Below are 25,129 nucleotides of genomic sequence, written 5' to 3' on the forward strand. Positions count from 1 at the left end.
CATTGTCAGTCATGGGATATTATTGTGGAGGTCAACCTCAATGACTGGTAAGAAGGTAATGATGGTGAAGGAGGTGGCCAAAGTAGGCCATACATCTACCAATTTTCCTTTCTTCAACCATAGGTTCAAGGAAAGTAGATTGCTTAGTTCACACTGAATGTGTTAATGTGGGAATATCTCCTGCAGAGCTATTGTATTCTGACAGCAGGAGATTTCCCTGTCCTCAGAATACAATGAGCACTGCTTGGGATTATAGCCACTGGCAGTGATGCAGCAAAAAAAAACTAAATCGATAGAGTGACTTCAGTACAACCAGCCTGCCCATACATGGATCAGAATTTGTGCGGTTCCTGTTGACCCGGACGAATTTTAACTTGTCTATGGCCAGCTTAAGTGCAGAGTTTGCATCTGAAGTCATAATAAACTTTGTAGAACAGTTTTTGGTCTTGTGGAGAAAGCATCTGGAGGTTTTTGCTTTTGCAACCAGATGTTGTGGGAATTTTGCTTAAAACTAGTTTGTAAAAAGGTTTTTATTATATATTTGTCATGTACTTTTTCCATTTATGTGCATGTGTGTGTTTTGGGAACAAGGTGACTTTTTATTCCCTTCATTGTCAATAGCAATAATGCAATAGAAAAAAGTTAAGTTGATTGGTCTGCAAAAAAAAGAAAAAAGGAATCTAACAAAATTTTATTTTTTGTTTAATCTTTAAATAAAATGAAAGGTTAGAGTTTTTTTCCCTATTCTTGGCTCCTGTGTGCCTAAAGTAGTGCTGTTTAAAGAGAGGGGTCACCTAAAAATTAAAGATTTTAACAAGATTTGCTTTCCAATTAAATGCCTGAAATACTGGCCTTTTTATAATAAAAAATGAAGTCTTTCACCATAACAGGACTTATTCTTGATTACATCAACAATATTCATGACTTCAGGGAAAGAGCTCTATCATGGGGGTTCTCACAAACAACGTTGTTTTATACCGTGGTAGGACTGTAAAACATATTTTGCAGAAACCACAGCAGCTTTCGTTAAGTTAATGCTTTGCTGTCTAGGCTGCTTTACAAAGGTGTTCTCTGTTTATCAGAAGCATTACTTTCTGCCACAGAAACAACACGTTCACTATTTTGTTGAATAAAATCAAATATGTGAAAACATAATTTATAGCTTGCTGCTTAATATAGCCACAGATAGTAGTTGTCCTTTGCTCCCAGAATCTGCAAATGTCTACTAACCATGTACTGATATCCTTGCAGTATATATTTTTCGCAGGCTGTGGGAGATGACGCTTAGGTTCACATGGTATTCATCACAGGAGATGGATTCGAGGTCTTTACATGAGAAATGATGATTCATAGTTGTACAACGTATCTAAAACACATCCACTGCTAAATTTAGGTGATTTATAGACAGCTTTAAGAATAATTAGATTTTTGCCATAATAAAACACAAACCATGAAATTATTTTCCATGAAAATGCTTTCAGGTGATTAGCTCTGTGGCCTACCCATTTGGCTTGGCAGCTTCTGACCAATATGCCACAGGCAAACATTTTATCCTGTTTTATGTAACCTCAAAGCCATAAGAGTCCACATGCATGGAATCCCAGCTCGGGTACTGGAAAAACAATGAGCTTTTTGCAGAGATCTTCTCAAGAGAAATTTTATTACACATCTTGGCTTGTCATTAAATGACTAATGCAGGCCATAGACGGGGAGAAAACCGGCCGTTTTTTTAACAAAAAAACGAAAAATCGGTCGTTCAATAGGCCGACGTTACAACCAACAGTAAAAAAAATCGGCCGATTTTCTTCCCGTCTACGGCCGGCATTTAATTACTTCTGTCCCTGCAGAGAGCTCCGCTATTATATTTGACATGAAAAAGTATTGCGGTTGCAACATTGTATCTATTTGTATCCATTTCAGATACAGATGGGTTTTTTCGGATACAAATAGATGCATTGTTGCAACCGCAATACTTTTTCATGTCAAATATAATAGTGGACTGGAATTCTTCTTTCTATTCTTCTTCTACTTCTTCTTTCTCTTCTACTCCTTCTTCCTCTTCCTCTTCTTTCTCTTCTTCTTTCTCTTCTACTTCTTCTTCCTCTTCTTTCTCTTCTTCTTTCTCTTCTTCTGCTTCTTTCTCTTTTTCTTCTTCTTCTTTCTCTTCTACTTCTTCTTCTTTCTCTTTTTCTTCTTCTTCTTTCTCTTCTACTTCTTCTTCTTTCTATTCTTCTTCTACTTCTTCTTTCTCTTCTACTTCTTCTTCCTCTTCTTTCTCTTCTTCTTTCTCTTCTACTTCTTCTTCCTCTTCTTTCTCTTCTTCTTTCTCTTCTACTTCTTCTTCCTCTTCCTCTTCTTTCTCTTCTTCTGCTTCTTTCTCTTTTTCTTCTTCTTCTTTCTCTTCTAATTCTTCTTCTTTCTCTTCTTCTTCTTTCTCTTCTTCTTCTTCTTCTTCTTTCTCTTCTTCTTCCTCTTCCTTCTCTTCTTCTTTCTCTTCTGCTTCTTTCTCCTCTTCTTCTTTCTCTTCTTGTTCTTCTTCTTTCTCTTCTACTTCTTCTTCCTCTTCCTCTTCTTCTTCTTTCTCTTCTTCTTCTTCTTTCTCTTCTTCCTCTTCCTCTTTTCTCTTCTGCTTTCTCTTCTTCTCCTTCTTTTTCTTCTTTTTTCTTCTTTTTCTTGCAGGCCATGGCTCATGCGCAGATTTTTTATCGGTAAAAATATCGACCGATTTGCCCATCATTGCCGCGGAAATCGGCCGATCGGCAAAATCGGACAATTTCTTTCCAACTTTACCGATCAAAAAAATCTGACAAAATGCAGAAAAACGGCCGACCAATTAACCCATTAACGGTGCGAAAATCGGCCGTTTTTTTTGGCGGCCGAAAAATCAGTTGATTTTCGACCCATCTATGGCCTGCATAAGTAACAATACGTGTAACCCAAGTGATATCTTTTCATTTGTTTTCAATGGGTGGAAATAGTTAGATGAGGACATTTCTGTTCCTTTCAATCAATACCAAATACAGATATGTCATACTGCTGCCCCCCAAGCATTATCAAATGTTTCATGGCCCTTCCGAAGGGCAGCCTGTTATTCACTATTCCCACCAATGTTTTGATTTTGATGTGAGTTGCTAAGCTTCCGTCTTTTTCCTTCTAGCTGTTCATCATTAACCTTAAAGACACTAATGCAGGCCATGGACGGGTCGAACATCGGCCGATTTTTCGAACGATAAACAAAAAATCGGTCGTTCGTTCGGCCGACGTTATCACCAACGAATAAAAAAATCGTCCGACTAAGTCATAAAGTTCACCCCATAACTTCTGTCCCTTTCAGGTCACAGCTCATGATTTTTTATTGTTAAAACGATCGTCCGATGTGGCCATCATTGCCGGGAAAATCGACCGATCGTCCAAATCGGCCGTAAATTTCCCAACATAACCGATAATCTGAAAGTGCAAAATACACAAAAAACGGCCGATGAACTAATCCACTAACGGTCCGAAAATCGGCCGATTTTTCTTTCGGACGAAAAATCGGACGATTAACGACCCATCTATGGCCTGCATAACAGGGAAGATGAACTACAGCACTGATCTTGATGAATATACTATCGCAAGGTAGGAAGGGGTGTCACTTACCTGGATAGTGAGCCTGACGTGAACAGGCAGGCCTCCCATACAACTCCGGCCCAAGGACCGCTGATGGTGGGACAGCGGCCACAGGGGCACGGTGGGGTATGAGTGCCTGTGGTCAGTGCAGTAGTAGCCGGTAGGCAGGTGAGCTGCAGGGTGAAGGCAGGGAGCCGGATCCACATGTAGCCGTGCTGGTTGGATGGATCACTGAGGGGTGCATGCTGAGTATGTAGGGTCAGATGAACCGGTTTCGGCAGCGGTCAGGCAGATCAGGCATAAACGGCAGGAGGAAGAGTAATCGGTTCACAAGCCAGGTCAGCAGCGGAAGATCAATCAGACAGGAGTGGAGACAGATTCAAGGAATTGTAATTGAAGGAAAGCCAGAGGTCAGGGCGGGTAGCGGTCAAGCAGAGGTCAGGAACAAGTTGGTTCGGTATCGGGAGTCAATCACAGGAATCAGGGAACACAAGCAGGGATAAGACCAAACAACTACGAGACATTTACTGCAGCCAGTTTAAATAGCCCTTTTGGTGCCAGCATTAGTCACAGACACGCGCCTGGATGGGTAAGTGCACATGCGCACGCCTATGCCCAAGCACCCGCACATCTGCCCGGTTTGTAATAACTCTGCGCGTGCGCATATTTGTGCACCATGGATCTTCGCTTGCACTATGGGCAGGCCTTTCCTGACAAGGGGGTAGCAGCACTGTAAGCAATATAGAATGAAATGGAGTTGACAGTGTGGCCCTGTACTTTCTGACACCATCGATTTTCACTAGAATCCCCGGGCCTCCATTTCTATGCGCGTACCTATGCCCAAGCACACGCACATCTGCCCGGTTCGTAATAACTCTGCGCGTGCGCACATTTGTGCACCAAGGATCTTCACCTGCACTACGGGCAGGCCTTTCCTGACAAGGGGGTATCAGCGCTGTAAGCAATATAGAATGAAATGATGATGTACTTTCTGACACCATCGATTTTAGAATCACTAGAATCCCCGGGCCTCCATTTCCTTTGCCATTGTATCACAAAGGGTGAACATTGCTTTATTCTGCATTGAGCTGCACTTGCATATATTTCTTTGAAAGTGATGGAGTACCGAGGTGGAAATATTGTGGCACTTTTTATTTTTATACATTTGTTTATAACCTACAGTAGGTAGGTATTCAAAACATAAAAAAGTAAAAAAAAGAACACAAATCGATGAGGTGATTAACCTGGGTACATAATGGTAATGTCAGTAGAGTCATTTAGAAACTCTGGAACATTCATAAACATAAAGTAAAAAAAACTTACAGTTTAAAGGACAAGTGGCAGTTTTTCATTAAAAAAAAAAGAAAAAAAGAAAACTAAATCATTTTGAGAAAAGATGAGAAAAGAGCAGATGGTAAATGAAGTCATAGAAAAAGTTTGCAAACACTTAGGAATTTGTTTTAAATACTGTATGAATTATGACAGTTATAGTTAACAAATACTGTAAGTGTATTCTTATTAACCACTTCAATACCGGACACTTTCACCCCCTTCCTGCCCAGGCCAATGTTCAGCTTTCACCGCCGTCACACTTTGAATGACAATTGTGTGGCCGTGCAACACTGTACCCAAAATTAAATTAAAAATTTAAAATTTCTATAATTGAGTTTACACAGATAGAGCTTTCTTTTGGTGGTATTTAACCACTTGCCCTCCTGAGGATTTACCCCCCTTCCTAACCAGGCCATTTTTTGCGTTACGGCGCTGCGTCACTTTAACTGACAATTGTGTGGTAATGCGCACCTAAATGAAATTTACGTCCTTTTTTTCCCACGAATTGAGCTTTCTGTCGGTGGTATTTAATTGCCTGTGCGTTATTTTGCACTATAAAAAAAAAAAGACTGACAATTTTGAAAAAAAAACAATATTTTGGACTTTTTGCTATGAAACATGTCCAGTAAAAAAATGTAAAAAATCAAATTTCATCGTGAATTTAGGCCAAAATGTATTCAGCAACATGTCTTTGCTAAAAAGAAATCCCAATCCCTGTAAAAGAATTGGTTTACATGAAAGGTATAGTGTTTACAAATGGCAGAATATATACTGGAATTTCTTTTTTTTTTTACTAATAATGGAAGCGATTAGCAACTTATAGTGCGACTGCGGCGAACATTCTGACACTGGGGGAGGGGGGAACTGACTTGTTATCACTGACATCCCCAGTGACACCAATACAATGATCAGTGCTAAAGAAAAAGCACCGACACTGTACTAATGGCACTGGGGAGGAAGGGGTTGGGAGCAGAGGCGGACTAACCATTTGGAAACTCAGCACTGCCCGAGGGCCCAGGGTCAGCAGGGGGCCCCATGAGATGCCCCTGGTACCTTTTTCATAGGTTTTTTTGAGTTTGGGCAAGGACACAGGGGCCCCATGATCCCCTACTGCCCGGGGGGGGGGGCCCATGAGTTGTCAGTCCTCCCCTGAAAACAACCATTTTTTTCTGAATGAAATCCTTCATTCAGTGTGTACTATTGTGATTAGCTGTACTTTGGCACAGATAATCACATGGTACAGATGGGTTGTGATTGGCCCTGTCTGTACCATGTGATAACTGTGACCAGTCTCATGGGGGGGCCCCATGAGTTGTCAGTCCTCCCCTGAAAACAACCATTGTTTTCTGAATGAAATCCTTCATTCAGTGTGTACTATTGTGATTAGCTGTACTTGGCCACAGATAATCACATGGTACAGATGGGTTGTGATTGGCCCTGTCTGTACCATGTGATAACTGTGACCAGTCACAGAGATCATTCACAATAGTACAGAATGAATGGAAGCCATCTATTGTGTACAATTGCCATGGGATCTGCTGTTATCACATGATACTGGCAGCGGTACCATTAGCTGTTCTGTGGGGCCCACACCTGGGAGCCATATGACGTCCACCGAGGATAACAGGTCTCTAGCCCGGCTGTCATTTTACAATAGGCTGGGCGGGAAGCAGTTAAAAAACAAATATGGACACTATAATCTTTACAAATTTATTAATATTATTAATCTACTAATGGTAAATGGTAATACTAAAAACAATCAATTCATGGAAAATGATATATAGGACAATTTCAGAACTGTACTGCAAAAAAAGAGGGGAAAATATATACATATATATATATACAGAATATTCGCTACATCTCAGGTTTGTTCAAATATACATCACTGCTGGAAAAATGGTGAATGTGAAATGCATTTCATTTGGAGAAAACAAACACCGTATGCTACAGTTACCTTTACATTTCATCTGATATGTGAAACATAATAGAAGGTATGGTGCTGTATTGCTGCTTTAGGCCTTGGACAGTGTGTAGCATTTGAGGGACCAATTCATTCAGGGTTGATTTCAGGGTAAGAATTCTGTAAAAAAAAAAAACATCAGGGCCTCTGTAAGTGATCTAAAATTCAAAAGAAGCCGGGTCATGAAATGTGAATATTGTCCAGAACACAGGAATAAATTAATATGAGAGTGGCTCAAACAGACAAAATTCTCTGTTTCGGTATAGCCAAGTCAGAAACCTCACATCCGTCGTATTGATCTGCTCTGGTGTAATATAAAGCAGACCATTCAAACAAGACATCCCAAAATATACACCAACCAAAGCATACAAATATGTCATTACCGGTGCACAGGTCTGGTCAGCAGCTTAACCACTTGCCGACCGGCCGTTGTATATAAACGGCCGGACGGTGGCACTGCAGGGTCGGGTGGCCGTCAATAAACGGCCTCCCCGCACCCTGCTTGTGCGCACTCCCTGGGAGCGCGCAGCACCGCGATCCGGTGCCCGCTGTGTCCTCCGGACACAGTGAAACACCGATCGTCAGACGGGACCTCTGTACGAGGTCCCGATCATGTGATCACTGATTGGCCAATCAGTGATCACATGCAAAGTAGTAAGCAAGATGTCACTTGTGACATCATTGCTTACTACGTGTGAAATCTGTGAATGATCACAGAGGTCACATGGTACAAGGCTATTCACAAAAGCCTTGTACCATGTGACAGGATGTGACCAATCACAGCTCACTCAGTTCTTCTCAATGAGTGCAGGAATGCAGACAGAGAGAAAGAGAAATGATTGCTTTTACATCCTATATGGGTGTAAAAGCAATCAGTGTAAAAAAAAAAAAAAAAAAAATCTTCATCACCCCTCACAAGTAGTACAGTGTCACCATGGTGACACTGTACTGCTAGGGTGACAGTATGTAAAAAATAAAAATAAAAATAAAAAATAATAATATAAAAAAATAAAATAAAAATGTAAAAAAAAATGTTTAAAAATTATAATTTTTGCTTATAAACTAATTTGGATTTTTTTTTTTTTTACTAAAAAGATAACGGAATAAATTTTGGCTAAGATTTATGATGAAATATTATTTATTTGCAAAATTTTATAAAAAAAACACTTTTTTTCAAAATTTTTGGACATTTCATTTACATAGCAAAAAAAATACAAATCCCAGTGGTGAATAAATACCACCAAAATAAAGCTTTATCTATCTCAAAAAAATGGTAAAAAATTCATTTGGGTACAGTGTTGCATGACCGCGCAATTGTCATTCAAAGTGTGATAGCGCTAAAAGCTGAAAATTGCCCTGGTCAGGAAGGGGGTAAAAGTGTCCGGTCTGGAAGTGGTTAAGAAAAAGGATAATATTTTTTCAATAAAAGATGTTCCCTTCATTATGGGATTTAAACCCGTTTAATTAGTTACCATGGTTGACTAAAACCTTTGTTTAATAAATATATAACTGTGTTGTTTATTATTTTTAACATAAGACTTTATCATTATTACTTAAATAGGATGCAGAATTCCACAAAACTGCTCAGGCTTCATATACACTGCAGCTCAAAAGTGCCTGTTTTACAAACATTTGACATTTTTTCTCTTCTGCCTCCCCGGTAGCCTATGTGTCCGTGTACACACAGACGTTTACAGGCAGAAAAAAAACATCACTTGCGTTTTCAGAGAGGAGCAGTTGGACTGAAAAAAAATGTGCATAAACAGGCCCGGACTGGCCATAGGGCACACTAGGCATTTGCCCAGTGGGCCCAACCCCGAGACCATGGACTGCAGGCCTATTGATAACGGGACCACACAGTGGGAGGTAAGTGGCGACTGCTCTGATCGCCCTAAGCGGTGCCTAGACCACACAGATGGCTGACCTGGCCACTCTACTGAATGGAAGGATTGAGGAGTGGATAGGGAGAGGGCCCAGACTGACATTCGAGGATGAACATTCAGGGGCCACGCCATGCCTGGTCATTGGCTGTGGACTGACTACATGTGACCTGCAGAGAGCCACAACCACTTTATAAAGGTACAGAGAGAGCCATGGAGGCCCAGAAAGTGAGAGAGAGAGAGAGAGGGGGGGGGGGGGAGAGAGAGACGTCTGCTATACAAAGAGAGAGAGAGAAAGAGAGATACAGTATATATAGAGAGGGAGGGAAGTACTGCAGAGCAGCAGTCGCCAACCTTTCAGATCTCACGGACCTCTAAATTCTTAATTTTAAATCCTGCAGACCACTAATATTAATTTTTTTAAAAAGATAAATACATTTGTAAAATAATGATCAGAGGACTTTTATTAATATGAAATGCGCCTATTCAATATAACAAAATTATAAATGCTTATTTAATCATAACAAAATCTTTAAAGGTTGTTTAATTGTAACAAAATTATTAAAGTTAGTTTAATTATCACAAAATAATTGCAGTTTATTTAAGTATTACACAATTAGTGTGATATTTGTTCCTGCTTGTTAGAAATAAGTTTATGGATTTTTGGCTCCAATGATGTTACTGTAAGACGGAGAGACATTTTTATTTCAAGCTGAGACCGGTATCAACAATACTGAAGAGTACGGCTCGGCAACGGTTGCCTCATACAACTTAACCTCCCTGGTGGTCTGATTATGTCCATATTTCTGTGCTCAAAGCGGTACATTTTTTTGCATGGAAATATGTATTTTTTTATTGTAGGCTGTAATTTTTAGGAATAACTCACTGAAATCTGTCCGGACAAAAGTCTAGTAAACATCCCGGGGAGGATAAAATTTGAAACACAAAATCATAAATTATAATTTAATAAATAATCATAAAAAATAATAATATAATAATAATACATTTAATTCAATAATATAATCAAACCAAAAACACTGAAATTTGAAATATAGCGCCAAGTTCGCACATTGCTGAGCAAAGTCGCAGAATCGTTTTCAGTGTCTGATGAGGAATTTCCCCCACGAATCATTATCACTCAATTCTGCAAGTGGTTCTGATTTACTATCGCTGTTCTCTAGCCGGTCTAAAACCGCTTTTGACCTAAAGGGACGCTTTTTGGACGCCATGGACGTTTCTCAGTTTCCAGGCAGAAAGAACAGTAAAAATGCAGGCAGGGCGCCGGACAAAGCAGTTGGGACAAAATGTATGTGAAATGGTTTGATACAGGAATGTTACACTATGCGATTTTAGTGAATGTCACTTTTTGTCATTTTCAAATTTCCCGCCGTTCCGTCCCCCATACGTCCCGACGTCGCAGGGGACGGAACCCAGATGACAGATGCCGGCATCCGCCGGATTACATTGCCGGGGACACTGCAGGAGGGACATCGCGGGAGCGCAGGACAAGGTAAGTGATCGAGGGATCGCGGAGCAGCGCCGCATGTTAAGCCCGAGTGTAGCTCGGGGGGTTACCGCTTGTGGTACTGAAACTTTACCCCGAGCTACACTCGGGAACAGGGGTGGACTGACAACTCATGGGGCCCCCGGGCAATAGGGGATCATGGGGCCCCTGTGTTCTCACTCACACCCAAATAAGCCTATGAAAAAGCCAATGAAAGGTGCCAGGGGCATTTCATGGGGCCCCCTACTGACCCGGGCCCTCGGGCGGCACCCGAGTGCTCGAATGGTCAGTCCGCCCCTGCACGGGAATACCTCCAGGGAGGTTAAGACTACCCTGACGTCACACTGCGTCTCTTGTTTCCCCCTCTCTAGTACAGTTTGTGAATTTAGTGCAATATAAAGGTGAAAATTGTCATTCAGAATATAAGAATTTCTTAGAATATTATTTTTGTTTTTATTATTAATAAAACATAAAAAATTAAAATAATGTCCAGATTTTTCTGCAGACCACCAACATTTTTTAGCAGACCACCAGTTGGAGACCACTGCTGTAGAGAGAGGGAAATACTGTATATATAGAGAAAATGGGAGATACTATAGAGAGAGAGCTGGGAGAGTGCTGGAAGCTACTGCATGGAGATATCCCATGTACTAAGCGAACTTCTATACAGAGAATAAGTGAGAGCTCTATTGTGCACAGATAGATCTATACAGAGAGAGAGATCTACTATACAGAAAGAGATCTACTGTACACAGAGGAATCTATTACACAGAGAGAGATCTACTGTACACAGAGGAATCTATTATACAGAGAGAGATCTACTGTACACAGAGGAATCTATTATACAGAGAGAGATTTACTGTACAGAAAGATTATTATTATACAGTATTTATATAGCGCCAAAGGGTATGCTCAGCGCTGTACAATAGTGAGGGGGACAGAACATGAGACAAGACAGTAACAATACAATACACGAGGGGTTCGAGGGCCCTGCTCTTTCCAGCTTACAATCTTTGAGGGAGGGGAAGGTGGTACAGGAGGAAGTGGCTGTGGGGGATGGAGTGGTAGGAGGAGTGGAGGAGATCGGTTGTTAGGTGAGGGTGGGGTAGGCTTCCCTGAAGAGGTGGGTTTTTAGGGTGCTCCTGAAGGTGAGGAGGCTAGGTGAAAGTCTGATGGATTGGGGTAGGGAGTTCCAGAGGATGGAGGAAGTCCTGGAGAAGTCCTGCAGTCGGGCGTGGGAGGAGGAGACCAGGGAGCTGGAGAGTAGGAGGTCCTGTGAGGAGTGAAGGGCATGGGTAGGGTGGTATTTGGGTATCAGGTCAGTTAGGTAGTTTGGGGCGGCGTTGTGAATGGCTTTGTAGGTCAGAGTTAGTCATTTGAATTTGATGTGTTGGGCAATCGGGAGCCAGTAAAGGGATTGGCAGAGGGGGTGGAGCCAGTGAAGGGATAGGCAGAGGGGGGTGGAGCCAGTGAAGGGATTGGCAGAGGGGGGTGGCAGATGTGGAGTGGTTGGTGAGGTGGATGAGTCTCGCCGCTGAGTTCAGGATAGACTGGAGTGAGGATAGCGTTTGTTTGGGTAGGACGGTGAGAAGAGAGTTGCAGTAGTCCAGGCGTGAGATGATGAGGGAGTTGCAGTAGTCCAGGCGTGAGATGATGAGGGAGTTGCAGTAGTCCAGGCGTGAGATGATGAGGGAGTTGCAGTAGTCCAGGCGTGAGATGATGAGGGAGTTGCAGTAGTCCAGTAGTAGAAATAGAAGGGAAGAGAGAGAGAAGGAGAGAGAGAGAAAGAAGATGAGTGAGAGCGAGATCTGTATACAGAGAGATTTACTGTACAGAGAGATCCTATATACAGAGAGAGATTGGGAGAGATCTATATAGCCCCCTTTATATCACAGTGCCCCTTTAAAATACAGTACTGAGGACCAACAACCCTCCTGCTCCCTGGAAATTGTTGCTGCTCAGTCTAAAATGCCTGTTTTTGTCCCAGTCTGGGTCTGTGCATAAACATGCACTTTTATGTACATTTGGGCATTATTGCATTCTAATGGCCAGAAAAAAATAATATTCTGGTCAATAGAATGCATTTACAGCAAATGCGCAGATGCACATACGTGTGTGAACAGGCATAAACATCACGTTTTTAAGCTACTTTTCTGCTGTAAGGAGGAAAGGATTCCAAAGGAGCACAGTGTGCATGACGCCTAAGGGTTTGGAGAAAAGGAATTACAAATGTCTGTCTGAGGTTTTGGTGGTTACACTTTAAAGAATCCTTGTCAATGTACAGACATGTATGAAGCAAGCTTTACCTGTAAAAGAAAGGTGTACATATTCAAATTTCCTGACGGACACTGGTCTGATCCTGAAAAATCTGCTGAACCTGCATTTCTGGGAATGTTGAACTCCTAGGTCCCCCCCCCCCCCCCCAGCTTTCATTGCTTCCTCCTACTGACCTTAGCCCATTACATGATACATTAGTGACCTGATGCTCAGCAGGAGAACTCAGCGAGAGCTGCAGGGGACTCAGAAGATTGACGGTACAAACTTCAGCAAAAAATATCTCGGGATTGGAATGGCATTCAACAGCCGAGCAGCAGGAAAGGTGAGAACGTACAATTTTCTTTTGCAGATAAGGCTGGTTTAAATCTCTTTCTATGACAGGGTCACTTTAAATTCTATTGGGCCGGATAGTTTTGTTGTTTTCTTTTGGGACTTTTTTCTATGCACTTTATATAAACATGTTCAAATTTAATATTTAAAGGAAAACGATGTCAGGACACGGAATCTACTATTGTTGACCTCTCTTTCTGAAAGTACCGGTTGTACTAACCTACTTACTTCTATCAGTGGCGTCCCTAGGTGGGTGCGGGGGTGCGCGCTGACACCTATTGCACAGGGTAACACTGGACCCTCTCCACGAGCTCCATGAAAGAAAAGTTTTAAAGCAAGCCGATTATCCCCACAAGATGGATCAGATCTGTGGATTGAGCATAATGGATCGGAGTCTGATCCATGATGCTCCCCAATCCGCAGATCCGATCCATCTTGTGGGGATCGTCGGTTTGCAACCTATAGGGGGTTAACTAATCTAGGTAAGGCTGTGTAAGATCCGGGATTTGTCTGTGACCAGGAAATGCGGCCGTGATAGCAGGAACCTCCCCCGTCTGACATCACTTCTCCAGCAAGTGCAGATCGGACCGGTTTTGAAAGATCAGTTAATCCCATATAAGTTGCAAGCCGGCAATCCCCGCAAGATGGCTCGGATCTGCAGATTGGGGAGCATAATGGATCAGACTCCGATCTATTATGCTAAATCCGCAGATCCGATCCATCCGGGGTGACACCAAGTGTTACCGCACTGGATGACACCAACACTAGAGACACCCCTGACTTCAATATTTGTAGATAGAATAAGGTCCCATATTGGAATCAGTGTGTGGTCAGCAGAGGCGACCATTCAATGATCCTTCCATTCAATGATCCTTCCATTCAATGATCCTTCCATTCAGTGATCCTTCCATTCAATGATCCTTCCATTCAATGATCCTTCCATTCAGTGATCCTTCCATTCAGTGATTCTTCCATTCAATGATCCTTCCATTCAGTGATCCTTCCATTCAATGATCCTTCCATTCAGTGATCCTTCCATTCACTGATCCTTCCATTCAATGATCCTTCCATTCAATGATCCTTCCATTCAGTGATCCTTCCATTCAGTGATCCTTCCATTCAGTGATCCTTCCATTCAGTGATCCTTCCATTCAATGATCCTTCCATTCAATGATCCTTCCATTCAATGATCCTTCCATTCAGTGATCCTTCCATTCAATCATCCTTCCATTCAATCATCCTTCCATTCAATGATCCTTCCATTCAATGATCCTTCCAAGTGGATTCTTCAGGATGGTTGGTATTGATCATGAACACAAGTTACAACACCATCAGTGCATTTCCTTGCTCTTTAGTGGCCACTTTATCAGGAAAAGGTGTTCAGTACACTTTAGTGCATGGGATCTGTGTTCATTCCTTTAGCCCAGATGATGGTGTTTTAACCTGTTTTCATGATAAATACATACCAGCCTTCCTGAAGAATCCACTTGGAAGCACCTTTATATTGAGTGGTTGCCACTGCTGACCACACATTAGTTCCATTTTGGGACCTTATTCTATCTACCATTGTTTACCTGATCCGATCCCAACCTAGTATGGCACAAGAAAACCCAGAGGAACGTCGAGTGCGACCACCCACACTTGACAGTCATATTCTCCACATGTGCTAAAATAGGTTGTTTGACCCTAGGACAGGTATTCAGCAAAATGTGAAGGCCTATTTACTGAAGGAGTTCAGAATGTTCACACAATAAATTGTGTGAATATTCACTCCATCTAATAGTAAATTAGAAATCAACCTGTAAACAGAAATCCACTTTTTAGAGTCAGTAACCAAGAACAAATATCCAAACAAGAATTTCTGACTTTTGTCTGAATTACCAGATCTGTGTACTTCTAATTGACTCAGAAACAATTGCAGTCCCTGAATCAGCACAATTAGTAGAATTTTTAAGGAAGTTCAGCAATGACAGCCCCTGAATTTATTTTTTGAAGGATTTGCTTTACAGAGAATCTGTCATTTTGCCCATTTTTCTGAATGGTTTCTCTGAGCCCATGGTAAATACTCAGTCATTCTCAGTATGGAGGAACATGACCTCTTCCCTGCATGCAGCACCCTGGCCAGCTACTGCTTAAGCAAGAAGAGGAGAAGGAAGAAGTTAAATCTGTGTAAACTCTGACACCATCCAACACTGAGTTTACACAGAGTTAGGTGTCAGCACTCCAACTGAGCAATATATCAGTGGTGGAACATGAAGAGTGTTAGTAGTTGGTGTTAGGCGGGGGTTCTTTTTACACGCAAACTTGTCACTTTGCCTATTCAGAATCTCTTTAAATCTATCTTGGCTAGTAAAATGGGCTTCTCCATATATATTAGGGAGACATGTTGGCCGTAGAACCATTTAGCAATGGATGACCACAATGTGTTCTCCTGCTTAGAGTGGTGAGTTTTTAATGGGAAAGCAAACGGACTGTTGGGACACCAGCTGGGGCGGACTGACCATTTGGAAACTCGAGCACTGCCCGAGGGCCCGGGGTCAATAGGGGGCCCCATGAGATGCTCCTGGTAGCTTTTCCATAGGCTTTTTTGAGTTTGGGCAAGGACACAGGGGCCCCATGATCCCCTATTGCCCAGGGGGCCCCATGAGTTGTCAGTCCGCCCCTGGACACCAGGGATATTACACAAAGGAAGCAATACAAACAGAACAGGATATTTTTTCATATAAGTACATGGTACAGCAGGCATATATCAGGAATTTGAAATGTTGAGTTTATATACTCTTTAACCCCCCTGGCGGTATTCCCGAGTGTAGCTCGGGGTAAAGTTTCAGTACCAAAAGCGGTAACCCCCCCGAGCTACACTCGGGCTTACCATGCAGCGTTTCATAGGGAGTCCCTGCAGCACTTACCTTGTCCTTTGCTCCCGCGTTGCGTCCCCTGCAGCGTCCCCGGCCATCTCCTCCGGCTTCCGTGTTCCGGTCCCTGTGACGTCGGGACGTACGGGCGCCGGAACCGGCGGCAAATTTTAAATTTTTAAAAAAATTTCATTTTTTAAAAAATTATTATTACATAGTAAAACATTCCTGTATCAACCCATTTCACATACATTTTGTCCCGAGTGCTTTGTCCGGCGCCCTGCCTGCATTTTGACTGTTCTTTCTGCCTGGAAACTGAGAAAAGTCCATGGCGTCCAAAAAGCTTCCCTTTAGGTCAGAAGCGCTTTTAGACCGACTAGAGAACAGCGATAGTAAATCAGAACCACTTGCAGAATTGAGTGATAATGATTCGTGTGGGAAATTTGGCATCAGACACTGAAAACGATTCTGCGACTTTGCTCAGCGATGTGCGAACTTGGCGCTATATTTCAAATTTCAGTGTTTTTGGTTTGATTATATTATTGAATTAAATGTATTATTATTATATTATTATTTTTTATGATTATTTATTAAATTATAATTTATGATTTCGTGTTTCAAGTTTTATCCTCCCCGGGATGTTTAATAGACTCTTGTTCCGGACAGATTTCAGTGAGTTATTTCTAAATTACAGGCCTACAATAAAAAAAAAACAACACATTTCCATGCAAAAAAATGGTACCGCTTTCAGCACCAAAAATCGGAAATAATCAGACCGCCAGGGAGGTTAACAGGAGGAGAATTAGTATTGCTGCAGAGTTTTCTCTTAAATGTCATACACAATTCTCTTTAATGCCATGACCACAATGGTTTCGTTGATTATTTGATTGTTCAGTCAATACATTTACTATCATCAAAACTGAACTAAGCAGTAGTGCAGTAAATCTTCCGGTTATGTTATGTGCCAGAACTGTGAATATTAAGAATGGCTGAGCAGAATTTTAAATGCTTTGGTGTGTATGACATTGTACATTGTACTTTGCTGCGTATGACATTGTACATTGTACTTTGGTGTGTATGACATTGTACGTTGTACTTTGCTGCGTATGACATTGTACATTGTACTTTGGTGTGTATGACATTGTACATTGTACTTTGGTGTGTATGACATTGTACATTGTACTTTGGTGTGTATGACATTGTACATTGTACTTTGGTGGGTATGACATTGTACATTGTACTTTGGTGTGTATGACATTGTACATTGTACTTTGGTGTGTATGACATTGTACATTGTACTTTGGTGCGTATGACATTGTACATTGTACTTTGCTGCGTATGACATTGTACATTGTACTTTGGTGCGTATGACATTGTACATTGTACTTTGGTGTGTATGACATTGTACATTGTACTTTGGTGTGTATGACATTGTACGTTGTACTTTGCTGCGTATGACATTGTACATTGTACTTTGGTGCGTATGACATTGTACATTGTACTTTGGTGTGTATGACATTGTACGTTGTACTTTGCTGCGTATGACATTGTACATTGTACTTTGGTGCGTATGACATTGTACGTTGTACTTTGGTGCCTATGACATTGTACATTGTACTTTGGTGGGTATGACATTGTACGTTGTACTTTGCTGCGTATGACATTGTACATTGTACTTTGGTGTGTATGACATTGTACATTGTACTTTGGTGTGTATGACATTGTACATTGTACTTTGGTGTGTATGACATTGTACATTGTACTTTGGTGTGTATGACATTGTACATTGTACTTTGGTGTGTATGACATTGTACGTTGTACTTTGGTGTGTATGACATTGTACATTGTACTTTGGTGTGTATGACATTGTACATTGTACTTTGGTGTGTATGACATTGTACATTGTACTTTGCTGCGTATGACATTGTACATTGTACTTTGATGTGTATGACATTGTACGTTGTACTTTGGTGTGTATGACATTGTACATTGTACTTTGGTGTGTATGACATTGTACGTTGTACTTTGCTGCGTATGACATTGTACGTTGTACTTTGGTGTGTATGACATTGTACATTGTACTTTGGTGTGTATGACATTGTACGTTGTACTTTGGTGTGTATGACATTGTACGTTGTACTTTGGTGCGTATGACATTGTACATTGTACTTTGGTGTGTATGACATTGTACATTGTACTTTGGTGGGTATGACATTGTACATTGTACTTTGGTGGGTATGACATTGTACGTTGTACTTTGCTGCGTATGACATTGTACATTGTACTTTGCTGCGTATGACATTGTACATTGTACTTTGGTGGGTATGACATTGTACATTGTACTTTGGTGTGTATGACATTGTACATTGTACTTTGGTGCCTATGACATTGTACGTTGTACTTTGGTGTGTATGACATTGTACATTGTACTTTGGTGTGTATGACATTGTACATTGTACTTTGGTGCGTATGACATTGTACATTGTACTTTGGTGTGTATGACATTGTACATTGTACTTTGGTGCATATGACATTGTACATTGTACTTTGGTGCGTATGACATTGTACATTGTACTTTGGTGTGTATGACATTGTACATTGTACTTTGGTGCCTATGACATTGTACATTGTACTTTGGTGTGTATGACATTGTACATTGTACTTTGGTGTATATGACATTGTACATTGTACTTTGGTGTATATGACATTGTACATTGTACTTTGGTGTGTATGACATTGTACATTGTACTTTGGTGCGTATGACATTGTACATTGTACTTTGGTGCGTATGACATTGTACATTGTACTTTGGTGCGTATGACATTGTACATTGTACTTTGCTGCGTATGACATTGTACATTGTACTTTGGTGTGTATGACATTGTACATTGTACTTTGGTGCCTATGACATTGTACATTGTACTTTGGTGTGTATGACATTGTACATTGTACTTTGGTGTATATGACATTGTACGCTGTACTTTGGTGTGTATGACATTGTACGTTGTACTTTGGTGTGTATGACATTGTACGTTGTACTTTGGTGCCTATGACATTGTACGTTGTACTTTGGTGTGTATGACATTGTACGTTGTACTTTGCTGCGTATGACATTGTACGTTGTACTTTGGTGTGTATGACATTGTACATTGTACTTTGGTGTGTATGACATTGTACATTGTACTTTGGTGTGTATGACATTGTACATTGTACTTTGGTGTGTATGACATTGTACATTGTACTTTGGTGCCTATGACATTGTACATTGTACTTTGGTGTGTATGACATTGTACGTTGTACTTTGGTGTGTATGACATTGTACATTGTACTTTGGTGCCTATGACATTGTACATTGTACTTTGGTGTGTATGACATTGTACGTTGTACTTTGGTGCCTATGACATTGTACATTGTACTTTGGTGTGTATGACATTGTACATTGTACTTTGGTGTGTATGACATTGTACATTGTACTTTGGTGTGTATGGCATTGTACGTTGTACTTTGGTGCGTATGACATTGTACATTGTACTTTGGTGTGTATGACATTGTACGTTGTACTTTGGTGCGTATGACATTGTACATTGTACTTTGGTGTGTATGACATTGTATGTTGTACTTTGGTGTGTATGACATTGTACATTGTACTTTGGTGTGTATGACATTGTATGTTGTACTTTGGTGTGTATGACATTGTACATTGTAGTATGGTGTGTATGACATTGTACGTTGTACTTTGGTGTGTATGACATTGTACGTTGTACTTTGGTGTGTATGACATTGTACATTGTACTTTGGTGCCTATGACATTGTACGTTGTACTTTGGTGTGTATGACATTGTACGTTGTACTTTGGTGTGTATGACATTGTACATTGTACTTTGGTGTGTATGACATTGTACGTTGTACTTTGCTGCGTATGACATTGTACGTTGTACTTTGGTGTGTATGACATTGTACATTGTACTTTGGTGTGTATGACATTGTACATTGTACTTTGGTGTGTATGACATTGTACATTGTACTTTGGTGTGTATGACATTGTACGTTGTACTTTGGTGTGTATGACATTGTACATTGTACTTTGGTGTGTATGACATTGTACATTGTACTTTGGTGCCTATGACATTGTACATTGTACTTTGGTGTGTATGACATTGTACGTTGTACTTTGGTGTGTATGACATTGTACATTGTACTTTGGTGCCTATGACATTGTACATTGTACTTTGGTGTGTATGACATTGTACGTTGTACTTTGGTGCCTATGACATTGTACATTGTACTTTGGTGTGTATGACATTGTACATTGTACTTTGGTGTGTATGACATTGTACATTGTACTTTGGTGTGTATGGCATTGTACGTTGTACTTTGGTGCGTATGACATTGTACATTGTACTTTGGTGTGTATGACATTGTACGTTGTACTTTGGTGCGTATGACATTGTACATTGTACTTTGGTGTGTATGACATTGTATGTTGTACTTTGGTGTGTATGACATTGTACATTGTACTTTGGTGTGTATGACATTGTATGTTGTACTTTGGTGTGTATGACATTGTACATTGTAGTATGGTGTGTATGACATTGTACGTTGTACTTTGGTGTGTATGACATTGTACGTTGTACTTTGGTGTGTATGACATTGTACGTTGTACTTTGGTGTGTATGACATTGTACGTTGTACTTTGGTGCCTATGACATGTATTTAGTAAAAACAGGAATGTGTAAAGTCTGGTGCAGCTGTGTATAGTAGCCAATCAGTCTCTAACTTCAGCTTGTTCAATTAGGCTTTGCCAACAAAACCTGGAAGCTTATTGGTTTCTCGAGGTTTGTCTGACTTTTCATATTACTCAACACCCTTAAAGTTAGACTCCTGACCAACAGCTAACCACATCGATGAAATACATACTATTTAAAAAATTTCAAATTTCCCGCCGGTTCCATCGCCCGTACGTCCCGACTAGAGATGAGCGAATCGAACCAGGCGAACCGGAATTCGAGTCGAATTTCAGGAAATATTCGATTCGCGGCGAAACCGAAATTTTGCCTACTTCGGGTGCGCGAATCGAACATTTCCCGATCAGCCGGCAAAAGTGTCCCTGCAGTGAGCTCCGCTATTTCTGACAGTTCTCTGACAGAAGGAACACATGTTTAGCGGTTGAAACATTGTATCTATTAGTTTACATTTAGGATACAGATGTTTCAACCACTGTTCATGTGAAGAAGCTGTGAGAGAACTGTCAGAAATAGAGGAACTCTGCACATACACTTTTTGCCGGCTTGGAATTATTCTTCTTTTCATCCTACTTCTTCTTCTTCTTCATCTTCATCCTCAGAAGAAGAGGATGAGGATGAGGATGAAGAAGAAGAAGAAGAAGTAGGATGAAAAGAAGAATAATTCCAAGCCGGCAAAAAGTGTATGTGCAGAGTTCCTCTATTTCTGACAGTTCTCTCACAGCTTCTTCACATGTACAGCGGTTGAAACATCTGTATCCTAAATGGAAACTAATAGATACAATTTGTATCTATTAGTATAAATGGATCCATTTATGGAAACAAATACATACAATGTTTCAACCGCTGTATGGAAGGACAGTCCCAGAACTGTCATTAATAGTCTATTTCTGACAGTTCCATGACATTCCCTCCATACAGCGGTTGAAACAGCTGTATGGAGTGAATGTCCCAGAACTGTCAGAAATAGACTATTTCTGACAGTTCTGGGACAATCACTCCATACAGCTGTTTCAACCGCTGTATGGAGGGAATGTCATGGAACTGTCAGAAATAGACTATTAATGACAGTTCTGGGACTGTCCTTCCATACAGCGGTTGAAACATTGTATGTATTTGTTTCCATAAATGGATCCATTTATGGAAACAAATACATACAATGTTTCAACCGCTGTATGGAAGGACAGTCCCAGAACTGTCAGAAATAGTCTATTTCTGACAGTTCTGGGACATTCACTCCATACAGCTGTTTCAACCGCTGTATGGAGGGAATGTCATAGAACTGTCAGAAATAGACTATTAATGACAGTTCTGGGACTGTCCTTCCATACAGCGGTTGAAACATTGTATGTATTTGTTTCCATAAATGGATCCATTTATGGAAACAAATACATACAATGTTTCAACCGCTGTATGGAGGGAATGTCATGGAACTGTCAGAAATAGACTATTAATGACAGTTCTGGGACTCTGACAGTTCCATGACATTCCCTCCATACAGCGGTTGAAACAGCTGTATGGAGTGAATGTCCCAGAACTGTCAGAAATAGACTATTTCTGACAGTTCTGGGACAATCACTCCATACAGCTGTTTCAACCGCTGTATGGAGGGAATGTCATGGAACTGTCAGAAATAGACTATTAATGACAGTTCTGGGACTGTCCTTCCATACAGCGGTTGAAACATTGTATGTATTTGTTTCCATAAATGGATCCATTTATGGAAACAAATACATACAATGTTTCAACCGCTGCATGGAAGGACAGTCCCAGAACTGTCATTAATAGTCTATTTCTGACAGTTCCATGACATTCCCTCCATACAGCGGTTGAAACAGCTGTATGGAGTGAATGTCCCAGAACTGTCAGAAATAGACAGAAACTGTCACAGAACTGTCCTTCTTCTCATCCTTCTCCTTCTTCTCATCCTTCTTCTCATCCTTCTTCTCATCCTTCTCCTTCTTCTCATCCTTCTCCTTCTTCTCATCCTTCTCCTTCTTCTCATCCTTCTCCTTTTCCTTCTTCTCATCCTTCTCCTTCTTCTCATCCTTCTCCTTCTCCTTCTTCTCATCCTTCTCCTTCTCCTTCTTCTCATCCTTCTCCTTCTTCTCATCCTTCTCCTTCTCCTTCTTCTCATCCTTCTCCTTCTCCTTCTTCTCATCCTTCTCCTTCTCCTTCTTCTCATCCTTCTCCTTCTCCATCTTCTCATCCTTCTCCTTCTCCTTCTTCTCATCCTTCTCCTTCTTCTCATCCTTCTCCTTCTCCATCTTCTCATCCTTCTCCTTTTCCTTCTTCTCATCCTTCTCCTTCTGCTTCTCCTTCTCCTTCTCCTTCTTCTCATCCTTCTCCTTCTCCTTCTTCTCATCCTTCTCCTTCTCCATCTTCTCATCCTTCTCCTTCTCCTTCTCCTTCTTCTCATCCTTCTCCTTCTTCTCATCCTTCTCCTTCTCCTTCTTCTCATCCTTCTCCTTCTTCTCATCCTTCTCCTTCTCCTCATCCTTCTCCTTCTCCTTCTTCTCATCCTTCTCCTTCTCCTTCTTCTCATCCTTCTCCTTCTCCTTCTTCTCATCCTTCTCCTTCTCCTTCTTCTCATCCTTCTCCTTCTTCTCATCCTTCTCCTTCTCCTTCTCCTTCTCTTTCCTCATCTCCAAGGGCATTTAAATTAAAGGTACAGTGTTCTGCACTAATTTAAAGGCTCTCTGAAGCCTAGAAACCCTTTTTATAAGTCATCTTCGTAGCGAAGAAATTCGCATCGAATCGAATTTCACACTGGAATTCGCCGAATCAGCCGAATCGAATTTTTGAGAAATTCGCTCATCTCTAGTCCCGACGTCACAGGGACCAGAACACGGAACCCGGATGCCGGCATCGGCCGGAGGAGATGGCCGGGGACGCTGCAGGGGACATATCGCTGGAGCGAAGGACAAGGTAAGTACTGCAGGGACCCCCAAAGCAACGCCGCATGGTAAGCCCGAGTGTAGCTCGGGGTTACTGCTCTTGGTACTCAAATTTTACCCCGAGCTACACTCGGGAATACCGCCAGGGAGGTTAAAGCATCCCAATGTTAACTACCACTATCACACTGTGGAGAGTATTCTTCATACATGTGCAATATATATATGGGAACTGTCTTATCTGCCAAAGGATTTGTATTTCTAGTACTCTAGTTCTGAAATTTACACAGCGCTACCATGTACCACACTCCTATCTGGAAGGGAAAACAGTCTGATTTTTCTCTGCTTCTCCTTCGCCCAGTAATAGCTCTGCTGTAGGCTGCTGTCCAGTACAGGCTGATGCTAAATCATTGCAAGCACTTACACGTATGAAATAATAATGTTAATGACGTATTTTATAAAGACATAGCTATGCTAATTTGCGTCATATACAGTATCTACCAGTAGTTCAGCAGTTTCAGTGAAGCAGAATATCACTACATCTAGGACCATTAACTGAAACATTTCCTTCTTTTCCATAGGTCCTGCAGTGAGATTCAACAGCTTCAACTTTTCCACTCCAGACCCACCTCCTCTGTTAGGCCAGCACACTGTTGAGGTTCTGAAAAACGTACTGCGATATGAAGACGACTACGTTGCTGATCTGATACAATCTAAGACAATATCTCAAAGTTAATTGATGGCAAGAGATCTAGCCAGATGTATTATTCAACAATAATTTAGTGCTGATTTGTAACATGTTTTGTAAATGACATGCTTTCAAATTATTTCTTGGGAAATATATCACTTAAATGTTAATAAAAAAGGCATATGAACTGTATTATTTTTTTTCTGTGGTTGACTTTGAGACCAAATGTAAGTGTTTTTGGAATATGAACACAACATACGAATGGAGGATCATTTAGTCAATGTTGACAAAGCTCTTCATGTTATCTTCAGATGATGTTATATTTTTCAGGTTGGTATACTGTAAATATTTCTACCTTTTCTGGGATTCCTAAAGTGTTTCTAACTGTAGCTATTAACAGAAACCTTTCCTGAGAGAAACATTGGAGGCTATACTCAGCGCTCTTTTTATTAGTAACCTGGTCATGCTGATCCTCAACCTCCCAAACCTTTACCTTGATTGGTTGCTCTACTGACGGCCACCTGACACCTGCCTGGATATCGCATTATGCTACGGATTTCTCTATTTTGGTAAAACAGGATGCAAACGGCAAGTATGACTATGATATGTTGCTCTTAAGAACATTACTTTAACGTGCCCTTATTTCAACTCTCTGCTAGCCCTTTGACTAATTGAATTATCATACCACCAGCTAAGGTAATTCGATATCTGCTGGAGATTTTTTTTTTTACAAACTCTTTATTGATTTTCAATGTTAAACAAACAAAAAAACAGAAGTGTAGGAATTGGACGCCCAGCACTAGCAGGGACAGGCTATCCAGAACAAAGCAAGTACAAAATAACACCGTGGCTAAACGAAAAATAATAAAATACAATAAATAAAGGTGTGTGCATATGTGACTCACGTTACAGCAACCAAATGTAACATATACAATCGCCCAACATAGGTCCCCCCTCAACAACAGGAACTGTAAGAAATACATGGTCAATAATCCACCGAATTTAAGATTCAAACTGAGTACAGAGGAAATCTATGCTGTGGTAGCAACCTCTATCCC

At 40.9% G+C, this 25,129-nt stretch overlaps 1 protein-coding gene across 2 annotated transcripts in view; it reads left to right on the forward strand.

The window, feature by feature from the left end:
* SUGCT (succinyl-CoA:glutarate-CoA transferase) overlaps positions 1-24,263 on the forward strand; it is a 1,130,146-nt gene extending 1,105,883 nt beyond the window's left edge. For both annotated transcript variants that reach the window (XM_089681088.1, XM_089681087.1), the window contains exon 14: positions 23,965-24,263. In XM_089681088.1, the coding sequence (XP_089537214.1) occupies positions 23,965-24,119 (155 nt within the window). In that variant the 3' untranslated portion in view covers positions 24,120-24,263. The remainder of the gene's footprint in view (positions 1-23,964) is intronic.
* Positions 24,264-25,129: the final 866 nt, after the last annotated feature.

Source organism: Staurois parvus, unplaced genomic scaffold, assembly GCF_062004578.1.
Source record: "Staurois parvus isolate SC_StPar_1 unplaced genomic scaffold, SC_StPar_1.0 ptg000259l, whole genome shotgun sequence".
Lineage (NCBI taxonomy): Eukaryota > Metazoa > Chordata > Amphibia > Anura > Ranidae > Staurois > Staurois parvus.